The sequence below is a fragment of the Canis lupus genome, chromosome 6, assembly GCF_048164855.1.
Source record: "Canis lupus baileyi chromosome 6, mCanLup2.hap1, whole genome shotgun sequence".
Lineage (NCBI taxonomy): Eukaryota > Metazoa > Chordata > Mammalia > Carnivora > Canidae > Canis > Canis lupus.
The window spans coordinates 63,133,079-63,159,964 of record NC_132843.1 but is presented as its reverse complement, the minus strand read 5'-3'; the positions used below and the strand labels follow the sequence as shown (position 1 = coordinate 63,159,964).

Sequence of the window (26,886 nt, the reverse complement as noted above, 5' to 3'; positions counted from 1 at the left end):
GTTCAACCTGTCCTGTAGCTTTAAGGCTGAGATACTGCATAAGAAACTGTTTATCCCTATGAATTGGCTGAATTTGCTATGTTGCTGGATCTTTCAAGTGAGTAGAGACACTGGTCAGGAAACAAGTATTCTGAGAATTGGAATAAGAATTTTAGAGAGGTTTGGTTGAAGGGGTATCTTAAATCCTTAACTCCACTGAGCCTCACTTAAAATGGAAGAAACCCCTTGAATGTCTGATGCTTTGGCAGATGACCCCTTAACCTCACTTTAGGGAGTTCCCTTGGTAAAAGCAGCCCATTTGCTATATCCTTACAATCCTTTAGTGCCTGCAGGATATATTCAGAATCCAATCCCAGCATGGGATTGGGAACAAGTACAAAGTGTGACCTGAAAAAAATGCTTTTTTGATCATATATTCTAATGTGGAGAATACCTGTGTAAATAGGTTATGTTGGATCTTGTAGGAATGTAATTTTAAATTACATTGGGTTAAATTATTGATATGAATACACTTGTACCAGAAGTTTTGGTTCCATTTGTCAGCTTGAACAGTGGGATGTGGCTGTTTACTTGGTTGAAGGGAAAAGCACAGCACTGGCTCATCTAAATTGGAAGTAAGATGCTAGAAATTCTTTGATAGAAAGGAAATCAGACTTAGAACGGGGAAGGTGAGAGACGTTGTGTTATATGTGATCTCACTATATACCCCTTGAGAGCCTGGTCAACTTTTTACTTAGACATTGGGAAATATAGTGAACAGAGAATCCTTGAAAAACTTTATGGAATGTCGATTGGCCAGGGATGCCTGTGGAAGATGCTTGTGGAAGACGCTTCTGTTGAAATGGACTTCCTTATTTGATGGGCATTGCCCAGGCAGCAGTATGACAGAAAACCTAATTCCCTTAACTGCTAGACCAGAAGGGTGGACATAATTTTAGTTACTGTTATAGGCAATACTGTAATAGACTGACAGGATGATTGATCAGTATAGTCAGGGATTTTTTTGGCCTTGGCTAATTGGTCATGTGATCTAAAGGGCCAGAGCGGTCTTATTTGATTTATATAACTGAAAACTGTAGGTCTGATTTGAGCCACTATATTATTATTTTTATTATTAAAAATTATTTAAATTCAATTAACATAATGTATTATTAGTTTCAGAGGTGGAGGTCAGTGATTCTTCAGTCTTCTACGCAATGCTCATCATATCACATGCCCATCACCTAGTTGCCCCATCCCAATCCCTCCCTCCCTCCCCTCCAGCCACCCTCAGTTTGTTTCCTATGATTAAGAGTCTCTTATGGTTTGACTCCCTGATTTTGTCTTTATTTTTGCCTTTCTTCCCCTATGATCCTGTTCTGTTTCCACATATGATCGAGACTGTATGGTAATTCTTTTTCTGATTGACTTCCTTCACTTAGCATAATATCCTCTAGTTCCGTAAGATCTTTTTTTTTTGATGTCTGAGTAACATTCCATTGTGTGTATACACATATATATATACACACATACCACATCTTTATCCATTCATGTGTTGATGGACATCTGGACCCACTACATTAGTCATGATCCCTTAGCAATTCCCAGGCCTGATTTAATTCATATTCCCAGAGCACTTTGATAAAGGACCCTGCCATAACATCACAAGGATGTAATCTGTATTTTCCTTCTAGCCTTCTCCAAAGTAACCTGGAGCCATTTACCAGATCAAAAATGCACTGAGGAAAGGAATTCCTAGGCCTTTCAGGACTGCTAAACTGGTCTCCAGTTCTGATTTCTGTAAGTCAGAACATGATATATTCAGAGTGGAGTCTAACTGAACTCAAGTGATAAATGGAGTTTTAACCCAAATCCATCACACTGGCTCCCGAACCCATTTCTTAATTTCCTTCTACATTATCCTAAGTGTATGACAACATACTAGTTTCCTGATGGTAGAGTAAAAACTGGTTTCTTGTGTTAGTCAAATTTTAATGGAGGGATATAATTGATGTTATTTTTACAATGCAGTCAACATTTGTGTGTCCCAGACTACTACAGTCGTTATGGGAACAAGGTGCTAATGTAGCATTGTCTGGAATTTAAAAAATATTTCCTCTTTAGGTTGATACCTTAACAGAGTTCTTAACTACTTCCTACCATACCTTCTTTGGAAAAGTCTGCCTGTGTACATGAAATTAATACAACATATTTTAAATAACAGTAATTAATACATTTTTATATCAAATTAGGCTCCTAGCATAAAACTCAACTTTATTACTGATCAAAATATGTTATGCTGATAAGCATTTAGGAAACTTTGAGACCGATAGTCAATTTAACAATATGTATTAAAAATCAGATGGTCCAAGTGGTAGTTTGCTTTCTAGATTTATAGTAATTTGTAAGTGTATGTAAAAAAAAGATCACTAACAACTTTTATTTCTTTTTGTGCTCATTTGTGAGTAATAACTTGAACTGGCAAGAATTATAGTTTCTTTATGGTGATTATAGAAACTAACTTACCCTTCACCTATTCATTTTACTAAAACATGATTCTATTAATGGGAGAAAAGAAAAAACATCCTCTTAGGACTATGCTGTAATAACACAAAGAGATTTGAAAGATTTCTAATATACTGTTGACCTCACTCCCTGGATTTTTGTATGTCATGGGTGTGCTTCTTTTTCCCCTTACATAGTATATTAAGACCTTTCAGTTCTAACTCCGTCTTCTATCCCCAAAGCCAGTAATACTTGTAAAAAGTTACTTCCTCTAAGAAATATGTCAGGGTAAATAATGGATTAAGTCCTTGACACAAAAATCTAAACTTTATACCAATCCTTTTATCCAAACTCTTACATTCAAATGAAGCAAGAACAATGTTTATTAATGGAGTTTCTACTAATTTTCATAGTCATGTTAGCCTGGGCTACGTATACAAAAAAAAAAAAAAAAAAAGAGCATATACACACACTGAAAACAAAACAAATTATACCCCCCTAAAAAAAAAATCCTCACTTCATAAGTTCATAAGGTGACAAGTTTTACTTCTGAGAGGTAGCACAACCAAGCAAATGAATATTGTACGTGCATTAACTGAGGCACTTGAGATCACCCAGTTTAATTTACAGCAAAAACTCTCTTCAGAATTTCAGTGCTTGTGAACAGTTATAATAGAACATGGTCTCATTTTATTTTGACAAAATCTTACTCTGCCTTTAGTCATCTAGACCTTATAAGAAAAATGTATTTCTATCTCAGGCAAGTATTGAAATTCTCAAAAGCTAGCAAGAAGTTAAAAGATCAATGTGGAAAGAAGTAGGATTTCTTAAAATTGGGAACATTTTAGCTTCGTAATTGTGAAAACAGCATTAGTGATCTGAAAGAACATTGTTCGCATTCAAGGTAATTTCATACGTGAAAGGCTTCTGGCTTCATTTTGTGTGCTACAAACAGAAAAACAAACCTGAATCAGCTAAGTAGACATGTGATTAAGAACAGAAAGGGACGGCTTCCATAACGTACATAAAATTCCAAACACTTTGCAAGTGAAAGTTTTCTGAGTTACTAAATGGTAGGGTGATCTCAGTCATAAACTTGGCTTCATATGAAATGTTTTCATTAAAATTTTAAGTTTTTTTTACAGTAAGAAAAACCTGGAAAGCATAGCTCCCAAACTAGCTAGTTAGAAACTGCTAATTTCCTGAATGAAAACAGCACTGTTTTTTATTTTTACACCACTGAATTAAAAGAATAGAAAAAACTACAGTTGGTATAGAGAATTATTAGGCCATCTATACAGACATCTGAGTAACTCTTCAAGTTTACCATCTTCTGCAACTGCTTGGTTCTGCTTTGTCGTTCACTGACATTTCAACCTTGTCAGCTACTGTATCTTCAGATGCTGACTGGACATGGCCTTCCGACTGTCCTCCTGTATAGGTGGGGGTGCTGTACTTTAAGAGGATCGATTTAAACTGCATCAGGGGTGCATCTGTACGAACACCCATTGGGTCAAAATGAGTTCGGCTTACTCGAAAGCCTGCTTGAGAAAGATAGCACAAAAACTTTTTTAACCTGCAGCAAGGAAAGGAAATAAAATGAGATTTTTGTCTTATTTAAATCACCATGTCATTAAAGTATGAAATATACATTTTGCCATTCATTGGCTATCTTACTTTGGCATATTCATTCCTTTAATGCTGTGTCTGTGGATGTTGTAGTAGAAGGGAGGGTGTTCAGTACTGACATCAGTCTTTTGCCTTTTGGCTAAAGTTGTGATTGTTTCATTACCTTTTCTCTTTCCTGAAACACACACATATACATAATATCAGATATAAGACCTCCATATGACCATTTTTGGCCTGATACTTCCCATTATGAAAGATTTAAATGTTGATCAGTCTGAGAATACTAATTTTAGAGCTATAGAACAACCCATAGAGATTAGTCTAATTCCTTTACTCTACATATTAAAAAAAGGCTCAGAGACTTTAAGTATTTTTAAACTTTAAATATTTTAAAACTTAAGTTTTACCTTACTCTAAAGATTTAAGACAACTCTGTTGAAGGCGAGGGACCTGGCTGAAGTTAGTTATACAATAAAGTAAAATGATGCTCTTAAATCTAATGCTTTTTACAATGTACCATATGCCTTTCCCTCTGACAGAAATTAAGTAGAAGAAAATCATTTTAGGTGATTTGCATGTTAGAAAATTAGTTGAAGATGCCAACTGAACATGATTATTGGAAAGAGTATATAGAGGTTATTAAAGCATATACTATTTTTTTTTTTTTTAAGATTTACTTATTCTAGAGAGAAAGAGGAAGAGAGAATCTCAAATAGACTTCATGCTGAGCACAGAACCTGGCGTGGGGGCTCCATCTCATGACCTGAGATCATGACCTGAGCTGAAACCAAGAGCCAGATGCTCAATCAACTGAGCCACTCAGGTGCCTCTAAACCACATACTATTAGAAGGAGTTGAAGTTTTCCTGTTTTTGAATATCAACAGTAAACTGCTGAGTAACGAATACAAAATTTACAGCTAGTAATTCTATTCCTCTGCTCTTTCAACCTTAATACTATCTAGTTCTTTTTACCAGTATTTAAAACACATTTAGAGTTTGTCTTTTAATAATTTTTAAAAAAAGATCTGCTTGCTTGTTTTAGAGATAGCACACAACTGGGAGGGGCAGAGGGAGAGAGAATCTCAAGTGGACTTCAAGCTGAGAATAGAACCTGATGTGGGCCTGACCTCACGACCCTGAGATCACGACTGGAGCTGAAACTAAGATGCTTAACTGACTGAGCCCCCCAGGCACCCCTAAGTTGTCTTTTAAAAAGCAAAACAAAACTTTAGACATTAAGGCATGACATTTTATATATATATATAATATATATATATATATATATATATATTTTAAAGATTTATCTATTCATTTATGATAGAGAGAGAGAGAGGCAGAGACACAGGAGGAGGGAGAAGCAGGCTCCATGCCGGGAGCCCGACGTGGGACTCGATCCCAGGACTCCAGGATCGCGCCCCGGGCCAAAGGCAGGCGCCAAACCGCTGAGCCACCTAGGGATCCCCAAGGCATGACATTATAAATCTTAAAATCCTGATAGGAATCTGCAATGCCTAATACAACCATATTTAAAGTGTACATGCACACATCTCAAGTTGTAATTAAGGCCATATGGTAAATTCTTATGGCTAGAGAACAAGGTCTTCTAGTTAATTAATGGAATTGTTATAAAAATATATTGATGAGAAAATGTAAAAGAATTACAATAAATAATCTTTATAACCATCAAATATGATTTGGTTTTAGTTTATAGTTCATATGGTTCTTCAGGGTCTTAATAGTTCCTTCAAAGGGATCACTATTAGAAATGTGAACAAGTACATGTTAATAGAAATTCTGAATGATGCAAATGCCAGATAAACAAGTTTTACTATAATATATTATCCATATAATGAAAAAGCATTTTAAAGTAGGCCACCAAAGCAATCTCTTCCTCTTCTCACCCTTCTACCATCTGCGTTTTTGCCCTGATAAATACATATTTATATCTACACACATACATACCTTGTGCAATGTAATTATCTGTTGTGGTATCATCTGTAGTTTTAATAAACACACCATATTCTTCTAAAATAAAAACAAATGAGAATAACAAAATATTTTATAGAATGACATTAAGCAACAATTCATAGTTCAAATAAAAGCTTATTTAATTCTGTCCACACTGCTTTTATGAAATATATGAGATTTTGTGGTAAAAACAGACTGCAAGAATTATATTTTTTTAACCCTCTAACAATAGCTACTGCTTCTAATGACTGTGAGAATACTGGAATATGTAATAGGCACACCCTTCTATCAACAGCCTGATAAAACTACAAAAACCTATTTATATTAAAGGACAAAAAACAGCCTTAGTAATAAATAGCCTGTGTCTCAATAGACATTATGAAAATTTTTGGTCACACTACTCTCAATTATCTAAGGTTTCTCTTCCTAGAAAATAGATATAGGGTAATAAAATCACAACAGATTTTTAGTTCTTTTAATCTACTAAAATTAAGGGAAAAAATATATGTATCTTAATAAAACTGTTGCTCATTTCAGGCCCTGAATATGAATTAGTCACCTTGCTTGTTGAGATTTGAAGGTGCATGAACTGAAAATTGACTTTGAGGAGTACATTCTGATTCAAAGATTAATGTCTTTATTAGGGTCTGAATGTCATCTAAACCATGGTGAAGAGATTCAAATAGCATTCTTTTGAGGAATCCAGTATTGAAAAGGGAACTTGACCTGAAAAAAGAAAATATAGAGAACTGAGTTTGAGAACTATTAAAGAAGTCTGTAATTTAACTACAACTAAGATATATAATTATACAACGGAGTAAATGCTGAAATTAAGAATTTATGATTTAATCTAAAATTATTTTCTATTTTTCAACTCTTTTTATCATGTTGGTTCTCTAAGTGGGATTAGTCATGGAAATTTCATTCAAAGTAAATCATACATGGGGGCATGGAGGATATACCAAAGTATAAAATACAGTGTTTGCTCTATAAAACCGTATAAATCTAGACAGGCACACAGTATTATACAGAAATTTTCATAATGTATATTCCTGTCAGTGAAATCTTAATCCAATATGTTTATGTAGGGTTAGGTGGCACAGGAGTAGATCTAGGAGAATCAGATGCTGTAATGGTGATTTCCTTAAAAAATGGCACAAGGGTAAGTCTGATATGCTTCCTATTTGAGAATTGCAGGTATAATGTACAGGATATGAAATTCTAAGTCAGATAAACCTATATTCTCACCCTGGATCCACCATTTACTACCTATATAATCTTGAGTAATTTTGAGTCTCATATTCCTCATCATAAAGTAGATAATAAAACTTCTCACAGACTTGTTAGGAATTAATGAGCTAGCACACAAAATCCTTAGTCAAAGTATATCCTCAATGAATGATAGCTATTGGGTTAGCAAATATATATGAAAGAATATATGATTTTAAAGTGTCAAATGACTGACCAATATGAGATTTACTGAAAAGGATATAGAGATAATTTGGGGTTAGAGCACTAAAGAGAGACTTCAAAACAGACATAATCTGAATTGGAGCTGGAGAAAGGGGAAGAGACTCCGCATCAGAGTCAAGACATGAACAATGGTTTTAAGTGAAGAAGTCCTACGACATGGTTTACGACTCAGTGTTGCAATAAAAAAACCTGAGTTCTGGCCCTGCCAGTGCTAATAATTTTGGAGGGGTCAGTTTCAGCTACACTTAAAAACACTGCCATACTCTGTTCTCATCTGTAGAATGAGGGGGTTCGCCTAGATCTTCCCTCTGGATCCAGCAATTTGTTACTCTAATATCCCCAGTTCTGAGATCAGTGAGAGTAAGATCAACATGTAGCAGGTGCTATAGGCAATAATACGTAGGAAAGGATGCCAAAGTCATAAAACTTTTAGTTTAAGAATATGTATGTAAGATAAAGATAAAATAATAGGCATCAGCATAAACATTTATTATATGAATTAATTTTTAGGTTTAGTAAGATGACTAAACCTTGACCTTATAAACAAGGTAGAAATCTGCGATGATTCTTGTCACAGTATTGTTAGGAATCTCAAATTTCTATCAGAATCTCTAGTAACAATAAGAGTAAGGATTCTGATTAAAAACAATTCAACTTTGGGATCCCTGGGTGGCTCAGTGGTTGAGCACCCGCCTTCGGCCCAGGGCGTGATCCTGGAGTCCCAGGATTGAGTCCCACATGGGGCCCCCTGCACGGAGCCTGCTTCTCCCTCTGCCTATGTCTCTGCCTCTCTCTCTGTGTCTCTCGTGAATAAATAAATAAAATCTCTAAAAAAACCCCACACATACACAATTCAACTTTAAGGCATTAAGAACACAATAGCTAGTTTACTAACGATGCAAAAGCATACATACATTAAATATTTGCAGCTGAGTCCCATGTAAACCTAAAACCAAAGCAGACATGCCCTTCTCACTTGAAACTAATTTCTTGAAGAAATTATAGTGATCACATAATCACATCCCAGTACTACAAAATGTCAATTAAGAAAAGCCTCATTCTTACTAGTTGGAAATGAATTATCTAGTTTGTAGGTCAGCCAGGCTTCTCTTTGATCTCACTGTCTCTCAGCACTGTTGCAAACTTGTGAGAATAATGTTATAGAAAAATCTGAAAATAAAAAACACCTCAGGTTCATAGGGGTAGGAGAGTCATAATTATTTGACTAGACTTGAAGAATTAAATTGAAATTTGCTTGTCGTATTACTACCCGTAATAAAAAAATCAAATCAATACATAAATCAATTTTGAATACAGATCTTCCTTGACCTATAATGTAATTATGTAAACCCATTGTAAGTTGAAAATATACTGAAAATGCATTTAATAGACTAACCCCCTGAACATCACAGCTTGGCTTAACCTATCTTAAACATGCTCAGAACACTTTCATTAGCCAACAGTTGGGCAAAATGATCAGCACAAAGCCTATTTCATAATCAAGTGTTGACTATTTCATGTAATTTATTGAATATTATACTGAAAGTGAAAAACTGAATGGTTGTAAGTGTACTAGTTGTTGACTGTCATGATTGCGTGACTGGCTTGCTGCTACTGCCCAGTATCATGAGAGAAGACTATTGTATTTTGCTAGCTTAAGAAAAGATCAAAATCCAAAACTTGAAATCTACTTTATTGAATGTGTATTGGCTCTACACCACTATAAAGTCAAAAAGTCCTAAGTTGGGGACCACCTGTATATTATTAGGCTTAAGCACATACCATAGAGGTCCAAGTTCTATTGCTGTCTTTCCAGGCATGCTTCCATGACAGTTACAGGGCAGCTGTCTATACGGGTTTTCTGTGAAAATATTACAAAAAGAAATCAAAAGAGAAGTAAAATATAAATAATAATTGTTATATTAATAATAATTTGCAGCCAGTATATAATGAGGATCTACTATGTGCCAGGTATTATGCTAAGTATTTTACATGCATTTTAATAAATTTAATCCTTACAACTCTCTGAAGTAGGTACTGTTAAAAATCTCAATTATTCAAATCAGAGAATTAAAGCTTAAGATAGGTCACAGAAATCCATGTCATGGCTTATTAGAGGCATAACTTACTAGCTTTTAGTCACTATGCTACATGAAATAATTTAAGAGAAAGTCTTTAGAAATCCACAAGATACTTGTTTAAAATAAACTGATGGGGGTATAATTTACATGCAATAAAATGTATACATGTTATGTGAAAAGGCTGATGAGTTTTAACAGATGTATATAGCCATATAACCAAACTCTCATCAAAATAAAGACATTTCTCATTAGTTACTATTTCTGTAATGGGGAAGAAAACAAAGTACTCCCTAGGCTTGATTCCTATTTAGCCCCAAAAATATAGGCTAGAAGAATTTTAATTCAGTTTAAAGAACAATGAGAGGCCTGATATAATCACAAAGATATTGGGGAAGTACTAGCATTATTCTTAATTTCCAAAATGGGGCAACATTCTACTCTGGACTGTTCAGTTCACTGAAGCCCCAGAATAGTCGTTTTAAATCACGCACTCCAACTAACTTCCCTCAGGCCATTCTTGGGGTATCATTCACTTTCTTGGAAGAGCCTAATCTGATCAGTCAGTTCCAGATATATCCAGAACTCAGGATTATGGTGATAGGGACAAAGGTCTCCAGCCTATTACTATCTGACATCTCTGTTATTCAAAGTAAATGGTATAATGCACAGACCTGAGATCTTATTTTAGATATACTGGAAGACTTCTTCCCTCACACTTCTTACTAGATCTACTTTGCACAGTATTCTTTAACCCCAAGCCTTAAGGGGTGTATGGTTATTGTCAACATTGGATTTGTTGAGAACTATGTCTCTGCAACATGTGAATATATTCAGGAAGTTGTCCCTGGAATCATTAAGTAAATTACATAACACCATAGGCACTATTACCCAAATTAAAGCGATTTGTATCACAGTTCTGTCAGTTACACCCACTTACCACAGGGAGGTAGCACACACATGAATTTTTTATTAGACTGTTTCTTGATGTATTTACAAAATGCTCCCATCATGCCAACGTATGTCTTTTCCCAAGCCCCTTGCCCAGGATTTCTCAGTGCTAGGCCAGCAACAGCAAATTCCCTCTTTGGCGGGTCAGCACTATCAAGTTATCAGTAGCAAAAACTGACAGTATAAAGAAAGAAAACTAGTATGTCCATGTCATTCGTATATAGGCTATGAAGACAATTCCAGATAAGGAATTAAAAAATAATCGGAGCCTTCTTTTTAAATGCAATGGATTGGACATGTACATTATCTCTGCTATCTCTTAAAGCATTATTATAATGAGAACAAAGGAATAAAAATCAAAACCAAGGATAAATACAATGGAACTGGTGAAAACAAGATGAGAAATGTCCATACAATTTGAGAAGTGGAAATCAGGTACACAAGGGGATAACTGATTTATTAGCAGACCAGAGAACGCCAAAGCTAACGCTGAAATGGGCAGGCATGCTACTAATAAAACAGCAAGCCCACTAGTGTTGTGGGACCCCAGAAAGACCTGAGAATGGAAGGTACTGATCATCTTAAAAGATGGGTAGATGGGTATAGGGCAGTAGTGCAAAAAAGAACTCTGGCTAAAAATTTTTAAGGAGTTTGATTAAAACCCCTAGATTTCCTTCTTTAATACCCACAATCAGACTTCTGTGCTTCCTCACTCCAAAAAATGAAGTTAATCTTGGGTAAGACTGAACCATTGAGGACATGGAACCAGAGGCATCAGTCACAGTGGAGAATAAGTAGATTTATGAAAAGAGATTAAGATTAAATAAAAGACATCATAAATGGTAAGTAAGACCTTCCAAGTCTCCTTCTCCAACATGGCTCCTAAAAAGCTGATAGAAGATTCAAAGATTTCTCTAGAAAAAACTACCAATCCAAGAGAAAAGACCTAATACATTGATTTTCATTTACGGGATTCCTTAGTGAAAAGGCAGACTGGTTCTCATTACAGTAAAATCCATCAGTTTTATAAACACTGACCCCAGCACTTCCAAGAATCTTTCAATGTGGACAACCAGAGACCATTAGACATTTGAGATCTACCATGACAGAGAACAAAATTATAATAGATAAAGAGAAATAGGAAACAGAAGAACTAAAAAAAATACAAAACTGAACTAAAAAATTTATCTTCCCTTAAATAAAAATATACCCAACTATAACCAATATCCTTAGTGAGCTAAGATTATATTTTTTAATATAATAGAATTTATAATAGAATAGGACACTATTAAAAAAACAATGAGAAGGGATGCCTGGGTGGCTCAGCGGTTGAGCTTCTGCTTTCAGCTCAGTGTGTGATACTAGAGTCCCAGGATCAAGTACCACATCAGGCTCCCCAAGGGGAGCTTGCTTCTCCCTTTGCCTGTCTCTGCCTCTCTATGTTTCCCATGAATAAATAAATAAAATCTTATAAAAACTCAAACAATGAGAAAATCTGAAGTAACTTAAAAACGGACAAAATATGACAAATTTAAAAGAGAGTTGGAAAATAACAATCAGGGAAATCTATAAAATAGAACCAAATGCCCGAGAAATGAATAGTAGAGCTTTAAAAAAAATTAGAGGATCAATCTAGAAGATCCAATATGTAGCTAAAATGAGTTCCTAAAAGAGAGAAAAGAAAATTTGAGAAGAAAATTATCAAGAAATAATAGCACAGAAAAAGACATATTGATCGATGGAACAAGACAGAGCCCAGAAACAAACCCTCAATTATATGATCAATCTATGACAAAAGATGCAGAGAATATACAATTGGGAAAAGACAGTCTTCAAAAAATGATGCTGGAAAAACTGGACATCTACATGTAAAAAAATGAAACTGGACCTTCTTACACCATACACAAAAATAAACCTAAAACAGAATAAAGACCTAAATATGAGACCTAGAAGAGAGCACAGGTAGTAATTTCTCTGACACTGGCTGTGGCATCATTTTTCTAGATAGGCCTCCAGAGGCAAGGAAAACAAAAAAGCTATGGGGCCTACATCAAAATAAAAGCCTTTAGCACAGCAAAGGAAACAACCATCAAAACAAAAAGCCGCCGGGACACCTGCACCCCGATGTTTATAGCAGCAATGGCCACGATAGCCAAACTGTGGAAGGAGCCTCGGTGTCCAACGAAAGATGAATGGATAAAGAAGATGTGGTTTATGTATACAATGGAATATTACTCAGCTATTAGAAATGACAAATACCCACCATTTGCTTCAACGTGGATGGAACTGGAGGGTATTATGCTGAGTGAAGTAAGTCAGTCGGAGAAGGACAAACATTATATGTTCTCATTCATTTGGGGAATATAAATAATAGTGAAAGGGAAAATAAGGGAAGGGAGAAGAAATGTGTGAGAAATATCAGAAAGGGAGACAGAACGTAAAGACTGCTAACTCTGGGAAACGAACTAGGGGTGTTGGAAGGGGAGGAGGGCGGGGGGTGGGAGTGATTGTGTGACGGGCACTGGGGGTTATTCTGTATGTTAGTAAATTGAACACCAATAAAAAAAAAATAAAAAAAAATAAAAATAAAAATAAAAACAAAACAAAACAAAAAGCCTACTAAATGGGAGAAGATATTTATAAATGATATCTATAATAAGGCATTAATATCCAAAACAGAGAAAGAACTTATACAACTCAACACCAAAAAAACAATCCAGTTAAAAATGGGGAGAAGTCCTAAATAGACGTTTTTCAAAAAAAGATATACAGATGCAAAGGACACATGAAAAGGTGCTCAGCATTATCTATCATCAGGGAAATCCAAATCAAAACCACAGTAAGATAGCACCTCACACTTGTCAGAATGGCTAAGATCAAAAACTCAAGAAACAACAAGTGTGGGCAAGGATACGGGGTAAAAGGAACCCTTGTGTACTTTTGGTGGGAATGCAAACTAGTACAGCCACTGTGAAAAACAGTATGGAGGTTCCTCAGAAAATTAAAAATAAAACTACCCTATTAGCATCCTATAATACAGTAATCGCATTACTGGGCATTTACCCAAAGAATATGAAAACATTAATTTGAAGGGAAATACGCAACACTATGTTTACTACAGCATTACTTATAATAGCCAAACTATGGAAATGCCCCAAGTGTCCATTGACAAATAAATGCATAAAGGAGATGTGGTGTGTACACACACACACACACACACACACAAACACACACACCTGCAGGAATATTATTCAGTCATAAAAAGGAATAAAATCTTGCTATTTTCAACCTATATGGATTTAGGGAGTATCATTTTAAACAAAATAAGACAATCAGAGAAAGACAAATATCATGATTTCATGTATATGTGGAATTTAAGAAACATATGAACAAAGGAAGAAAAAAAGAGAGACAAACCAAAAAACAGATTCTTAACTATAGAGAATAAACAGATGGTTACCAGGGGGAAAGGGGGTGGGGAAGATGTATGGACTAGGTGAAGGGGATTAGGAAATGCACTCGTCTTAGCACAGAGTAACGTATGGAACTGTTGGATCACTGTATTGTACATCTGAAATATAGCACTGTACGTTAATTATGCTGGACTTAAAATGAAAAAGAAATTCTCAGAACTGAAGAACTCAAGTTCCTTAAAGTTCTCACAGATTACCCAAGGACAATGATCTAAAAAAAGATGAATTAATACACATATTATCTGAGTTTTAGGATATTGGGTAAACAAGGTATTTTAAGACCATTCATAGAGAAAAAAACCCCACAAAGGATTAGACCTAAGAACAATAGCAAAAGGGTGCCCGGGTGGCCCAGTCAGTTCAGTGTCCAGACTCTTGGTTTCAGCTCAGGTCATTTCTAGGGGTCATGAGATGGAGCCCTGCATCAGGCTCTGTGCTCAGGACTGAGTCTGCTTGAGATTCTTTACCTATTTCTGCTCCTCCTGCTCGTGTGTGCATTATCTCTCTCTCTCAAATAAATCAAATCTTAAAAAAATAGCAGACTTATCAATATTAGTATTAGAGTCTAGAAGACAATGAAATAATAGTATCTGAAGCATTCTGAAGAAAAACGATTTAAAACCTACAATTTTATATTTGGTCACACAATCCTCCTCAGGAAGCTACAGGAAAAAGTCCTCATTCAAAATGAGAAAATAGATAAGGAATGGAAAAATACATAAGATCCAAGATATAGGAGATTCATCAAGAGGAGAAAGACAACATTTCCAGGATGCTGGCTAAAAGCCTTCAGTGGACTTAAAAAAATAAACCACCCAAAGGAGAGCAGGAGTACTGTCTCTGGGGAGTAAAACAGGAACCCAAGATTACCTAGGTATTTACCCAAATAGAAAGGAGCTCTGAAACTGTAGTAAAGAGTTTAGGAATGGATTATGAAAAGTGTACACAAAAAAGGAAACAAAAACAGTAATTATTAGAGTTATTAAAAATTGCACACAAGGAACATTATTACAGTATATTAAGTGGTTCATCTGTGGTGAAGCAGCCTTCTAAGATAGCAGCAAATACCTCCTGGTATTTGGAGCTTGTGTAGTCCCCTTCCAACTCTTGAGATCATGACCTGAGCTGAAATCAAGAGTTGGATGCTTAATTGACTGAGCCATCCAGGCACTCCTTTTATTTTTAAGTAATCTCTATACCCAACATGGGGCTCAAACTTATAACCTTGAGATCAAGAGTCACACGCTCCACTGACTGAGCAAGCCAGCAGCCCCAAAAACCTGTATTTTAAAAAGCCAGAGTAGATTCTTGAACTCTTCTGACTTTGTTGTATTAAAAACAAGATTAGGATGGTGGGCTGAGCACTGAAATCCAACTTCTCTTCTTATTCCAAATCTCTAGATATGATAGATATTTTTATGAATAATTTCTAGATGGTGCTGGAAAATAAGAAGAGGAGCCAACAGACATCCCAAATTGTTTAGTACTTTCTGAAAGCCTAAAAGCTGAGAGATCAAACTACTGGAAGAAAACCACACTGGAGAGAATAGCTATTAGAGACAGAAAGAGCCATAGGAGAGTTCATGCCTTATAGGTTCAAATACGGCAAAGATGAATGCAACTGGAATAGCTCTAAGGCAACAGTTACAGGGGTTGTTCAGAAAATTCTACTTGAAACAGCTCTAATTCATGATTAGTAGATTACAGACGATATCCACCTCCAGTTTGAGGTGATGAAGATGGATTTAGGTTGGACAAGCAAGACAATACCCCAACTCTGATGAAAAATACTTACCTATAGACTCAACAAGCTCAATGAAGTCCAATTAGGATAAACATTAAGAGATCCACTCAGACATATTGTAACTAAACTGCCACAAAGATAAAGTCTTGAAAGCAGTAAAAGAAAAATAATTTATCAAATACAAGAGAACAAAAAAACAAGAACTGACTGACTTCTCATCAGAAATAACAGAGGCCACAAGGCACTGGAATGCTATATTCAAAGTACTGAAAGAAAAAAGAACTCCTGTCAACCAATAATTCTATATTCAACAAAACTATCCTTTAAAAAGAAAGGTGAAATAAAGACATCACCAGATAAACAAAAACTGGGAGAGTTTGTTGTAGAAAGTAAAGGAGGTTCTTCAGGTTGAAAGGAAATGAAATAGATTAACTTGAATCCAAAGTTAGGACTAAACAACACTAGAAAGGTAATTATGTGGGTAACTATAAAAGATATGTGTGTCTGTGTGTTATTTCTCTTGTCTTAATTTCTTTGAAAATCATAAGAATATTTAAAAAGTAACTACTATATTGTTTGGGTCTCCACAGATGTAATTAACAGAAGACAAAAATAGCATACAAGGGGAGAGGAAAATAGAATTACATTAGAGCAAAGTGGCTAGTTTTTGCCAGTCTGTAGTCAATATAACTTGAGGTAGCTCAAGAGAAGTTAAAGTTGTATATTGTAATCCCTGGAGAAACCGTTAAGAAAATGACTGAAAGATGTATAATGAAAAAAATCAGTAGAGGGATTAAAATGACACACTAAAAATATGTTTAACACTAAAAAAGGCAACAAAGGCGAAATAGAAAACAAAAAGACATGAAACACATAAAAACAAATAGCAAAAGAACTAACATAAAGCCAATCAATTCCAAGAATGACATTTAGTAGGAAGGTCTAAAACTCTCAATCAAAAGGCAGAAATGATCAGACTGAATTAAAAGGAAAAGATCAAATAAGATACTTATGGATTGAAAGTAAAAGGATGAGAAAAATATATTATGCCAAGAGTAACTAAAAGAGTGGTATTTATATTAATATCAGATAATCTAAGCTTTCAGAGAAATATCACAGAGATAAAGACGGACATTTCATAATGGTAAAATGGCCATACATGAAGAAGATAAAACAATTACAAATCTGTGTGAACATTTCTAGGAGATAAAATGCTAGTTAAAGACGGGCTGAGGAGATCTAGCAGAGGCATAATACAAAAGCTAAACATCAGAATTAAATATATATTTAAGAAAACTCTCTTAAAATAAAGAAAGATTTGAAACTCTGAAGGAGTACACCATGATTTAGGAAAACTGATCCTAAAAAGATATACCCTAGTAAAGTTACGGGACTTCAAAAATAAATATTCCTTTGGGCAGCCAGGCAAAATAATCATGTCACATAAAAGGAGGAAAAGTTACAATGATATTCAGTAACAGATTAACAGTATAAAAACTTTTAAAAGGCACACAAACTCTCAACTCTTTAAGTGATTACAGAAATTATGGCAAAAAGAGGGATGAGTACTAAACACGTTCAATGTGTAGATTTCGTTGTGAAATAGAATATGTTACATTCTAATAAATGGTATAATGAACACAAATTAGGAAGGGAAAATGGGAGGCTGATTACCTCATTTATGACACCAAGAGCCAAACTATATTACTTGAAACCAAAAAAAAATCAAATTTTGTAACACATATTTACTACCACAAAAGTAAAACATTAAGAAAGATAATAAATGAACAACAGTAGGGTATCTACCAGTATCTAATGCAGTCAAGAGAAAAGGCAGAAAGGACATGTATTATAAATTTTAAAAAGAGAATATAACCACAGAAAGCAAGAAAATTAAAAAGAACCAATAGATACCACTTGGCTCAATTCTATGTATATAATTCAGAAAAGCTAAAGCTAACCTGTTCCCAACCACTGAAAAAAAAGGGCAAAGTTCCAAATTCTTTTTAAGTTTAAACATATTCCAAAGCCTAATCAAAATGATGCTAAAAAGGAACATTATACACCATTTCTTTTATGAATAGTAAAATAAAATTTAAAAAATTAGCATATAGAATCCATTTTAAGAAAATACTTCTTGATACAGTAGTTTATTGAGAAAGGCAGAATGGTTAATTACTGGGAAATTTTATTACATTTAATCAAATCAATACACCTAAGAAATACTACATAATCATCTCCACAGATGCTGAAATACACGACAAAATTCAACATCTTGCTAAAATACAATAAAAATGGAAATGAAGGGCAGCCCGGGGGGCTTAGCAGTTTAGCACCACCTTCAGCCCAGGGCATGATCCTGGAGACCCAGGATCGAGTCCCACATCCGGCTCCCTGCGTGGAGCCTGCTTCTCCCTCTGCCTGTGTCTCTGCCTCTCTCTCTCTCCTCTCTGTGTTTCTCATGAATAAATAAAATCTTAAAAAAAACAAAACAAAACTGGAAATGAAGGATACTTTCTTAACATTATAAATGATAGGTATCTCAGATCCATCCCTGAATCAAAAAGCACTGGAGAGAACTAAAGGAACATGACCAGACAGACGCCTTCTGTTCTCACTATCAATTAACACTATAGCAAAAGTACTTGCACAAATGAAAAGCATACTAGGCTATTAAGAAGTCTGAAAACCACAACAATATCTATCTTCCTTAGTTTAATAAAAAAAAAAAATACTAGCTGGTCTCTTTATTTACTCTTTTATTAAGGAAAAAGGAAGATCCCATATCAGGAACACTCCAAAAATACAGCTTTGAAGAGGAATTGCCATAACAGATATTAAACACTAAAGATAAAAATCCTCTGTAATCAAAATAGTGTGGTAGAGGTGCTGGAACAGAATAGAACAGAAAATCCAGAAACAAACTCAAATATATTCTTTAGTATAAGAAAAAGAAGGTATTCTCACATTGGTGGAGAAAGGTGAATTATTCAGTAAAACACAACCTATCCTGAAGATAGAAATATGAACATTCTTTCTAACTATAGATGAAATAAAGAATACATAAAAGAAAATTAACTTTACAACAGTAACAACAAAAAACTTTGGCATATGAAAGATTAAAAAAATAGATGTCAAGAGAAACCACAAAATGATAAAAAATATTTGCAACTCATATCACAAGGGTTAAATTCTATCTAAAGAATATCTAAAGAATTCTTAAAAATCCATACTAAAACATGCCAAGAATCTAACAGAAAACAATGGGCATCTGTTTCTATGCCCCAGAAAAGCTAAACAGAAACAGCTTTATGAGGGCATAAGTCTCATCTTTTTCTTTGATCCCCATGCCTGGCATATAGTAGAAGCTCAATAAATGTTTACTGAATGAGTTTTATAACTGATGGTTTTTATATTCAGCCAGAAACATGATAATTATTTTTATAAAATTAGTGATTTGAAACACCCTAAACAAAGACGTAATCTGACTTCTGTTCCTAAAATTAGTGATAGTGGAAACTAAGTTATTTCTAGATGTTTCAATAGAGGGCAGAGCTAGAGAACATAAATTGTAGAGCATGAGTAAATAACTTTAATAAACTCACACGAATGTCTTGTCTGTTGATGAAAGGAAATCCAGTATAGGAAATAAAGTTAGCACTGTAATCTTTAAAAATCAAAGGACAACAATATGTATAATTAGGGATATGATAAAGACTTATTCATTGGAGGCTTATACATAAACATAATATACAGTAAAGAAAGGCTTGAATTTACCTTCTACCATATTACCATCCTTCTGAAAAATTCTCTCTTCACACCACTGACAATGGATCAGGTACTGAATCTTCTTGGCTGTTTCATCTGCCGAAGTAGGCCCCCTCAAAACTCTCACGACGACCAACACAAAATGTTCCAGAGCCACTGCAAACAGTACTTCTATGCCTTTGTTACATCGGGCTGCAGCTCTGGAAAAAAAAATTTTTAAGTTACTTTGGGGGCTTATCATTTTTCTTAAATGTTTGGCTTTTTTTTTTTTTTTTTGACAATACTAACCTGGATAGTAAATTATGGATAGGTTATGGGAAAATAAAGTTCACTTCTTAGTAGCAGTGTTTTTAAAAGATCATTACTACAACTTTTATACAAACAACCACAGGTAACAAAGGATGCGTGGCAGGGTCTTCAGTAACTGGACATTTTCCATTATGGTATCGTTGGTATCCTACACTACATTCTTTGATTTTTCAGTGTCACTTTGTTTCTTGTCATCACCACTACCCTTCTTTCTTATCTCCTTTTATCTATAAACACCTCTTCTAAACAATGATTACTGAGGACTAACTACATGCAGGCTAGTATATGCTGAATGTTCAGTGAAAAATGAATAGGCAATGTTTTTGCTCACTATTAATTTTATAGACTTTTGGATTAAATTCTAATTGATATACCATTACTGTACCTGGTTTCCCCTCTGGAGTTATCTATACTAAACTTATTTTATATGTATGAATTTCAGTTTGTTGATGCTACATTATAAATGTTTTTAAGTATATACGATAAGTCCTTGGTATGTATACACACTGGGTATCAGAGTTTTCAGATAATTAGAAATAACCCTAAAAGTATATGAAGTCTAATAATCTGTATTATGTTGAGGTAGGAATTTCAATCTAAATGCTGTGAACCCAGTGTTGAGGTTAGTGAATGAACTGGCTAATCATGCATTAGTTATACTCTTAGTGTCAACTTATATAATATTAGCATATTTTTCTCCTACCATAACATTCTGAATAAAGTGAGCGCTCAAAAAAAGGCCTTTAACTGTTTTAGAAATCCTGATGAAAAAAAACCTAATTTTTTGTTTTGTAGGTAAGATCATTTTGCAGAATCAGGTTTATAAGCCATCATTAAAAAAATGTATTTATGTATGTTTTTTATTTTTGTTTTAGTAATCTCTATACCCAATTGGGTCTTGAATTCATGTCCCTGGGATTAAGAGTTACATGCTCTATTGACTGAGCCAGCCAGACGCCACTATAAGCCATCATTTTATTCAAAGTATGCAAATAAAGGAGATATTATAGACATAAAACAAGTAATTTTTGGAGTGCTGGGGTGGCTCAGTGGGTTGAACTCTGACTTGATTTCAGCTCAGGTCATGATCTCAGGGTTGTGGGAAGAGCCTTGCATTGGAATCCATGCTTGGTGCAGAGTCTGAGATTCTTCTTTCCCTCTGCCGCTCCCCCTGCTTGAGCTCTCTCCTCCTCTCTCTCTAAAATAAATAAATAAATAAATAAATAAATCTAAAAAAACACAGAAAAAAACAAAATGGCTTTTTTTGGGGCACCTAGGTGGTTCTACTGGTTAAGTGTCCAAGTCTTGATTTTAGCTCAGGTCTTTTTTTTTTTTTTTTAATTTATTTTTTAAGATTTTATTTTTTCATGAGAGACAGAGGGGGAGAGGGAGAGAGAGAGAGAGAGAGAGGCAGAGACACAGACAGAGGAGAAGCAGGCTCCATGCAAGGAGCCTGACGTGGGACTCGATCCCAGGATTCCAGGATCATGCCATGGGCTGAAGGCAGGCACTAAACCTCTGAGCCACCCAGGGATCACCTCAGCTCAGGTCTTAATCTCAGGTTCATGAGTTCAAGCCCTATGTTGGGTAGAGAGATTAGTAAAACAAAAATAAACATAAATAAATTTTTTAAATTATGGCTTATAAACTTGTTTCTGCCAATGATGCCCAGCATGGAGCCATACTTAAAAATAAATGAAAAACAAAAAAACTGCCCAAAACCTGATGTTTCTCTAAATCTAAAAACAACTTTTGGGGATGCCTGGGTGGCTCAGCAGTTGAGTTTCTGCCTTTGTCTCAGGGCGTGATCCCGGAGTCCCAGGATTGAGTCCCACATCAGGTTCCCTGCATGGAGCCTGCTTCTCCCTCTGCCAATGTCTCTGCCTCTCTCTCTGTGTGTCTTTCATGAATAAATAAGTAAAATCTTCAAAAAAAATTTAAAAAATAAAAATAACTTTTGCATTTGCTTTTCACGGGGGTGCTATCCCCCATTTGCCCTATGTCGTTAAAATAACTGATTTAAAGTTAACTTTCATTTTTAATTTCCTCTTATTAATTTAATGAAATTCTTAATTAGAGAGTAAAATATGTTTTTAAAAATTATTTACTTATTTATTCATGAGAGACACAGAGAGAGGCAGAGACACAGGCAGGGAGAGAAGCAGGCTTCCTGTGCAGAGGCTGATGTGGAATTCAATCCCAGGACTCTGAGGCACCCAGGCGTCCCAAGAGAGTAAACTATTTTAGGCACAAAACTTTTAAATCAAATTATAACAGGAAAAACCCCAAGATTATCAAACAAATCAAGATTATGGACATGAATACAGAAATTTGTTCTTTGTGCATATTTTGAAAAATGAGATTGGTACTTTTTATAATATTATCTCTATCATATACCAAAACATACTAGGTACGTTGCTGTCAATCTGGTACCTTGCCACTGCAGCTACAACAATTCTGGCTGCTAGTTCCTTGTAATATTCAGTTCGGACAATGTTACAGCCATAGTGACGTCGGGCAACATGTTGTGCCTTGGCATATAAAGAACTGATATCTGTAGAAGTCACTGATACTATGCCAAGGTTTCTTATATTTCTGAATGCAGAATCTAGATAGTTCACTGATGTTCCAAAAGGGTCTAGGTGTCTAAAATCAGAAAGAATACAGATATATTTTAAAATCATATTAGTAATCAAAATGATACCATTGTCATTACATGTAATGATAAAATTCCATGGATTCAAAAGTACTTTATGAATATATTTAAAGTATATAATTCTGCTTTTAAATTAAGTAACAAAATGATCATGTGATACGTTAGACATATAAAGATGAAATCAGGCTTAGAGGAAAATTGTCATGCCCAGGATTTTATTTTAAATGCTAGGAAATGTTCTTATTGCATTCCTTAGGCCAATGGAAAAAACTATATTAATTTAAGTAAATAAACAACAGTCTTTATTTTTAACCCTTCCCCCACAAAAATAATCCAGGACCATTTAGACAGTGACATAGCAAGTTTCTTTCACTTACATGAAATCAAAAGATCTCAAATGCATCAGTACATTGGCATCCATTTTGGTCACCTTAATATTACCAAGGTTTTCTTCTCCTTCTTTAAGAATATCATCACTTTCTTCTTCTTCCTTACTGTCCACTACCACTTTCAATTTGTTTAAATGGCAGTTTTCCTGAATCAGTGTCACAGAGTTCTCATTCAAGTCATTAATTGTAACCTTAACTGCACTTCCAAGATGTTTTGCCCACTGTAATCCCATTATTCCTTAGGAGAAATGTGAAGGAAAATGAATTTTAAATTACAGTAATTAAAGAATAAAAATAGTATAATAATAATATTACTTTATAAAAACACCAAATTGTTTCCAAATCTTAGTATTTTCATAAATAATTCTTTTTCTACTTTCTCACTTCAAAACCTACAAAGAAAAGTTACCACACACACATATACACACACAAAAGTGTCTAACAGATTTTCATTAATATTTCTTCTAAAACTTTCCCATAGGGCAGCCCGGGTGGCTCAGCGGTTTAGCGCCACCTTCAGCCCAGCCTTATCCTGGAGACCCGGGATCGAGTCCCATGTCGGGCTCCCTGCATGCAGCCTGCTTCTCTCTCTGCCTGTGTCTCTGAGCCACCCCCCCCCCCCACCGTGTCTCTCATGAATAAATAATAAAATCTTAAAAAAATAAATAAAACTTTCCCATAACCTCTATTCAAATAAAGTAATTATGTTATTTCGGGGAATGGGTTTTCTTTTTTTTACATCTCTTACAACAGAACACTTTTCACGCAAAATCTTACAGAGAAACCCACTATATAATGTGAGTAAGAGTGGAGTTACTCTGCTTGGGGGATGGGAAGCTGGAACTCCTCCCACTGAAGTTTATCTAATGCACCAAAATATGAAAACAACTTTAGTGGACCAACATTTCTCAAACATTGCACAACAGCACCATTGTGAATTAACAGAACAACTTTGTATGTAAGCAAATGATCAAGAATCCAGACCAAGATAGCCTCTTCTCACAGGCTCTCTATACTTATTGGATTAGTGCCATAAGGGACATTCACTACAATATAGGTGATGGCGCTACAGGCCCAGGATTAGGAAACCCTCTATGTACCAAAAGTATTGACCATCTTCTCCACCCATGTGTCTCATAAATGTAGTATTTAGCATCTACTACATGCCATGGTCTTTATGAATTTTTTTAGGTTCCCATAACAAGCCTGTGAAATAAGTTCTAATACTCCCATCTTAGAGATGGGGAAGCATGCAAACTTACTGCCATGAACTGATATAAGTTTACAAAGGAACATTAAAGAGGGGATCCCTGGGTGGCTCAGAGGTTTAGCGCTTGACTTCGGCTCAGGGCATGATCCAGGGATTGAGTTCCACATCGGGCTTTTGCATATATTTGAAATTTTTCACAATAAAAATACTTACCTTGGATCTCTAATTTTTTATATCAAAATATCCTGCTATATAGAATATCCATATAAATTTTCTAAGAAAATATACTGCATAAATTTGACAATTAAAGTGGGATTCTAAAAAAAAAAAAAGCATTATTTACCAGTGGCTCCAAAGGCATCTAGACATTCCAAAGGTTTTCGTTCCTCAGCCAAAGCAGCCAATGTACAGAATATTAGCTGCCTAGAAGAAAGTACAATAATCTGAAATAATTTTACTGTACCATGGCTTCATCACTGTAGATTTTATTTAAGAGTAGTGAGATGGGGTGTCTGGATGGCTCAGTTGGTTAAGTGTCTGACTCTTTATTTCTGCTCAGGTCATGATCTCAGAGTTGTAAAATCAAGTCCAGCATCTGGCTCCAGGCTCAGAGCTGGATGCGAAGCCTGATTAAAATTCCCATTCCTTCTCCCTCTCCCTCTACCCCTACCCCCACCTTGTGCTCACACTACCTCTCAAAAAAAAAAAAAAAAAAAAAAAAATAGTGAGAATCGGGGTTCCTATTTACTGTACAACCTGTTTTTTATTTTTTATTTTTTTTTTGTACAACCTGTTTTAAAAGAAGACCTAGTAACATATTCCTCACCTAGTAGTACAAGAACTAAACATTTGTGAAATTAAACTATCAATCTAATTGGGTTCTCTAAATGAGCATTCACCATGAATGATTTCATAAAACTTGCCCAGAAAAGCACCAGCCTGTTCATCAATTATATAAAGTTAGGCTTATTTGACTCTGAGAAAGAAATTAATTTGGTAGAAAAAAAGAGAGAAAACAATCATTCTGAGAAAATACAAAAACATTTTCATTCTGTACGTAGTATTAAACTTCCCTATATTAGAACATAAAGATTGAGAAAGTATATTTGTAATTGTTTGAAACATCCCATAACCTTTTTTCCAATTTATCTTACCGATTTAGTTTCATTTTGGGATTAAAATAGGAATCTGTTTTTTGAGGTATAGAGTAGTTAGGACAAACTTGTACATCTGTGTCTGTCTCTTTCAAAATTTCATTAGGTGGTTTTGCAGCAGAAGCTAAAAAGAAAAAAAAAGATTTCCAGTGAAATACAAAATATTTCTAAACATCTAAATCAATACATATTAAAAGAAATAACTTTATAATATTTTGTTAATGTAACCAATTGGGTAAATAACAAAAAAAGAAAACCCGGGGATCCCTGGGTGGCGCAGCGGTTTGGCGCCTGCCTTTGGCCTAAGGCGCGATACTGGAGACCCGGGATCGAGTCCCACATCGGGCTCCTGGTGCATGGAGCCTGCTTCTCCCTCTGCCTGTGTCTCTGCCTCTCTCTCTCTCTGTGTGACTATCATAAATAAATAAAAAAAAAATTAAAAAAAAAAAAAAAAAAAAGGAAACCCAAAACTGATTTATTCAGTAGTGTCTCTAGGAAAGAGTAGCATTCAATTATTTGGGGAACTAAAGTTTATTAAGTTAAAATCTTATCTGCCCAGAACATCAATATATCTGTATCATGAAACATAGTTAAGAACAATAAACCAAAAATAAAATCCTAAAATACCTTTAGTATTCATCAAACACTACTAAATATATCTTACTGTGATATAATGGTTATAAAATATAGTATCTCTGTTTCATTCCATTAGCCATCATGGAAGACTAAGAATCACTATACTTCCTGAATATGCTGGATTTCAGAACACTTCCTTATAACTATGATTTAAAATCACAAATTACATTCAGATGGGTATAAAGTAATGGGAAAAAAAAAGATTCTACATTTAGTACACATTAGAATCATGTAGCTATCAACTCAAATGAAATACTAATATATTTGTGTGTATATTTTAAATATTTAAGGAACAAGACATACATATACTTCATATGTGGGAAAAAATAATCGAGATTCTTTATGTTTGGATTTCTTCGTAACTTTATAATCAGAATGTTAAACTACACGGCAACCATATTTCATATTTCCCTTTTTACAATGCCAAATCATAGTAATATTCCCTGGTGTTGTATTTTATATTCTCCTACATCTACCAAAGTGGCATGTGACATCCCTCACAATATCAGCCTTTTCTCAAACCAGATTCCAGGAGAAAATGAAGCTCTATAGAAAATTATTTGTGACTATTTTTTTCAATTCTTGAAAAAGGAACATAGTACCATTCTAGATGTATGTAAGAGAAGTTAATTCATTACATACAATGGATGCCGTAGGGCATGAGGTCTTAATTCTTAAGAAGGGCTTCCTCGGTAATAACAAGCTATTAATAACCTGGTATCACTTCAGGAGAGTAAATGGTCTTTATATAATTCTACTTCCTTTTTCCAATGTTTTTCAACAGTAAGTATAACACAGTTATCTATAATCTCTCATTAAGATATCCATATTTACTTTAGCATCAATCCATTTTTTATACTCGCATTAAATGTATTTGTTAAACTGAGGAAAGTTAAATGTTGTTGGGAGTCTCACAGAAGGAAAACGAAACCTGAAATAATGGATTAACACAGTTAAAACTGA

General features: G+C 34.8%; 1 protein-coding gene across 5 annotated transcripts in view; it reads right to left on the bottom strand.

The window, feature by feature from the left end:
* Window positions 1-3,009: 3,009 nt before the first annotated feature.
* The window catches only part of TRMT1L (tRNA methyltransferase 1L), a 35,960-nt gene continuing 12,083 nt past the window's right edge, over window positions 3,010-26,886 (bottom strand). For all 5 annotated transcript variants that reach the window (XM_072830893.1, XM_072830892.1, XM_072830891.1 and 2 more), the window contains 10 exons: window positions 25,288-25,411; window positions 24,477-24,556; window positions 22,912-23,161; window positions 22,312-22,524; window positions 19,579-19,769; window positions 9,338-9,416; window positions 6,642-6,808; window positions 6,077-6,139; window positions 4,162-4,288; window positions 3,010-4,060 (listed from right to left, as the gene is read on the bottom strand). In XM_072830893.1, the coding sequence (XP_072686994.1) occupies window positions 3,808-4,060; window positions 4,162-4,288; window positions 6,077-6,139; window positions 6,642-6,808; window positions 9,338-9,416; window positions 19,579-19,769; window positions 22,312-22,524; window positions 22,912-23,161; window positions 24,477-24,556; window positions 25,288-25,411 (1,547 nt within the window). In that variant the 3' untranslated portion in view covers window positions 3,010-3,807. The remainder of the gene's footprint in view (window positions 4,061-4,161; window positions 4,289-6,076; window positions 6,140-6,641; window positions 6,809-9,337; window positions 9,417-19,578; window positions 19,770-22,311; window positions 22,525-22,911; window positions 23,162-24,476; window positions 24,557-25,287; window positions 25,412-26,886) is intronic.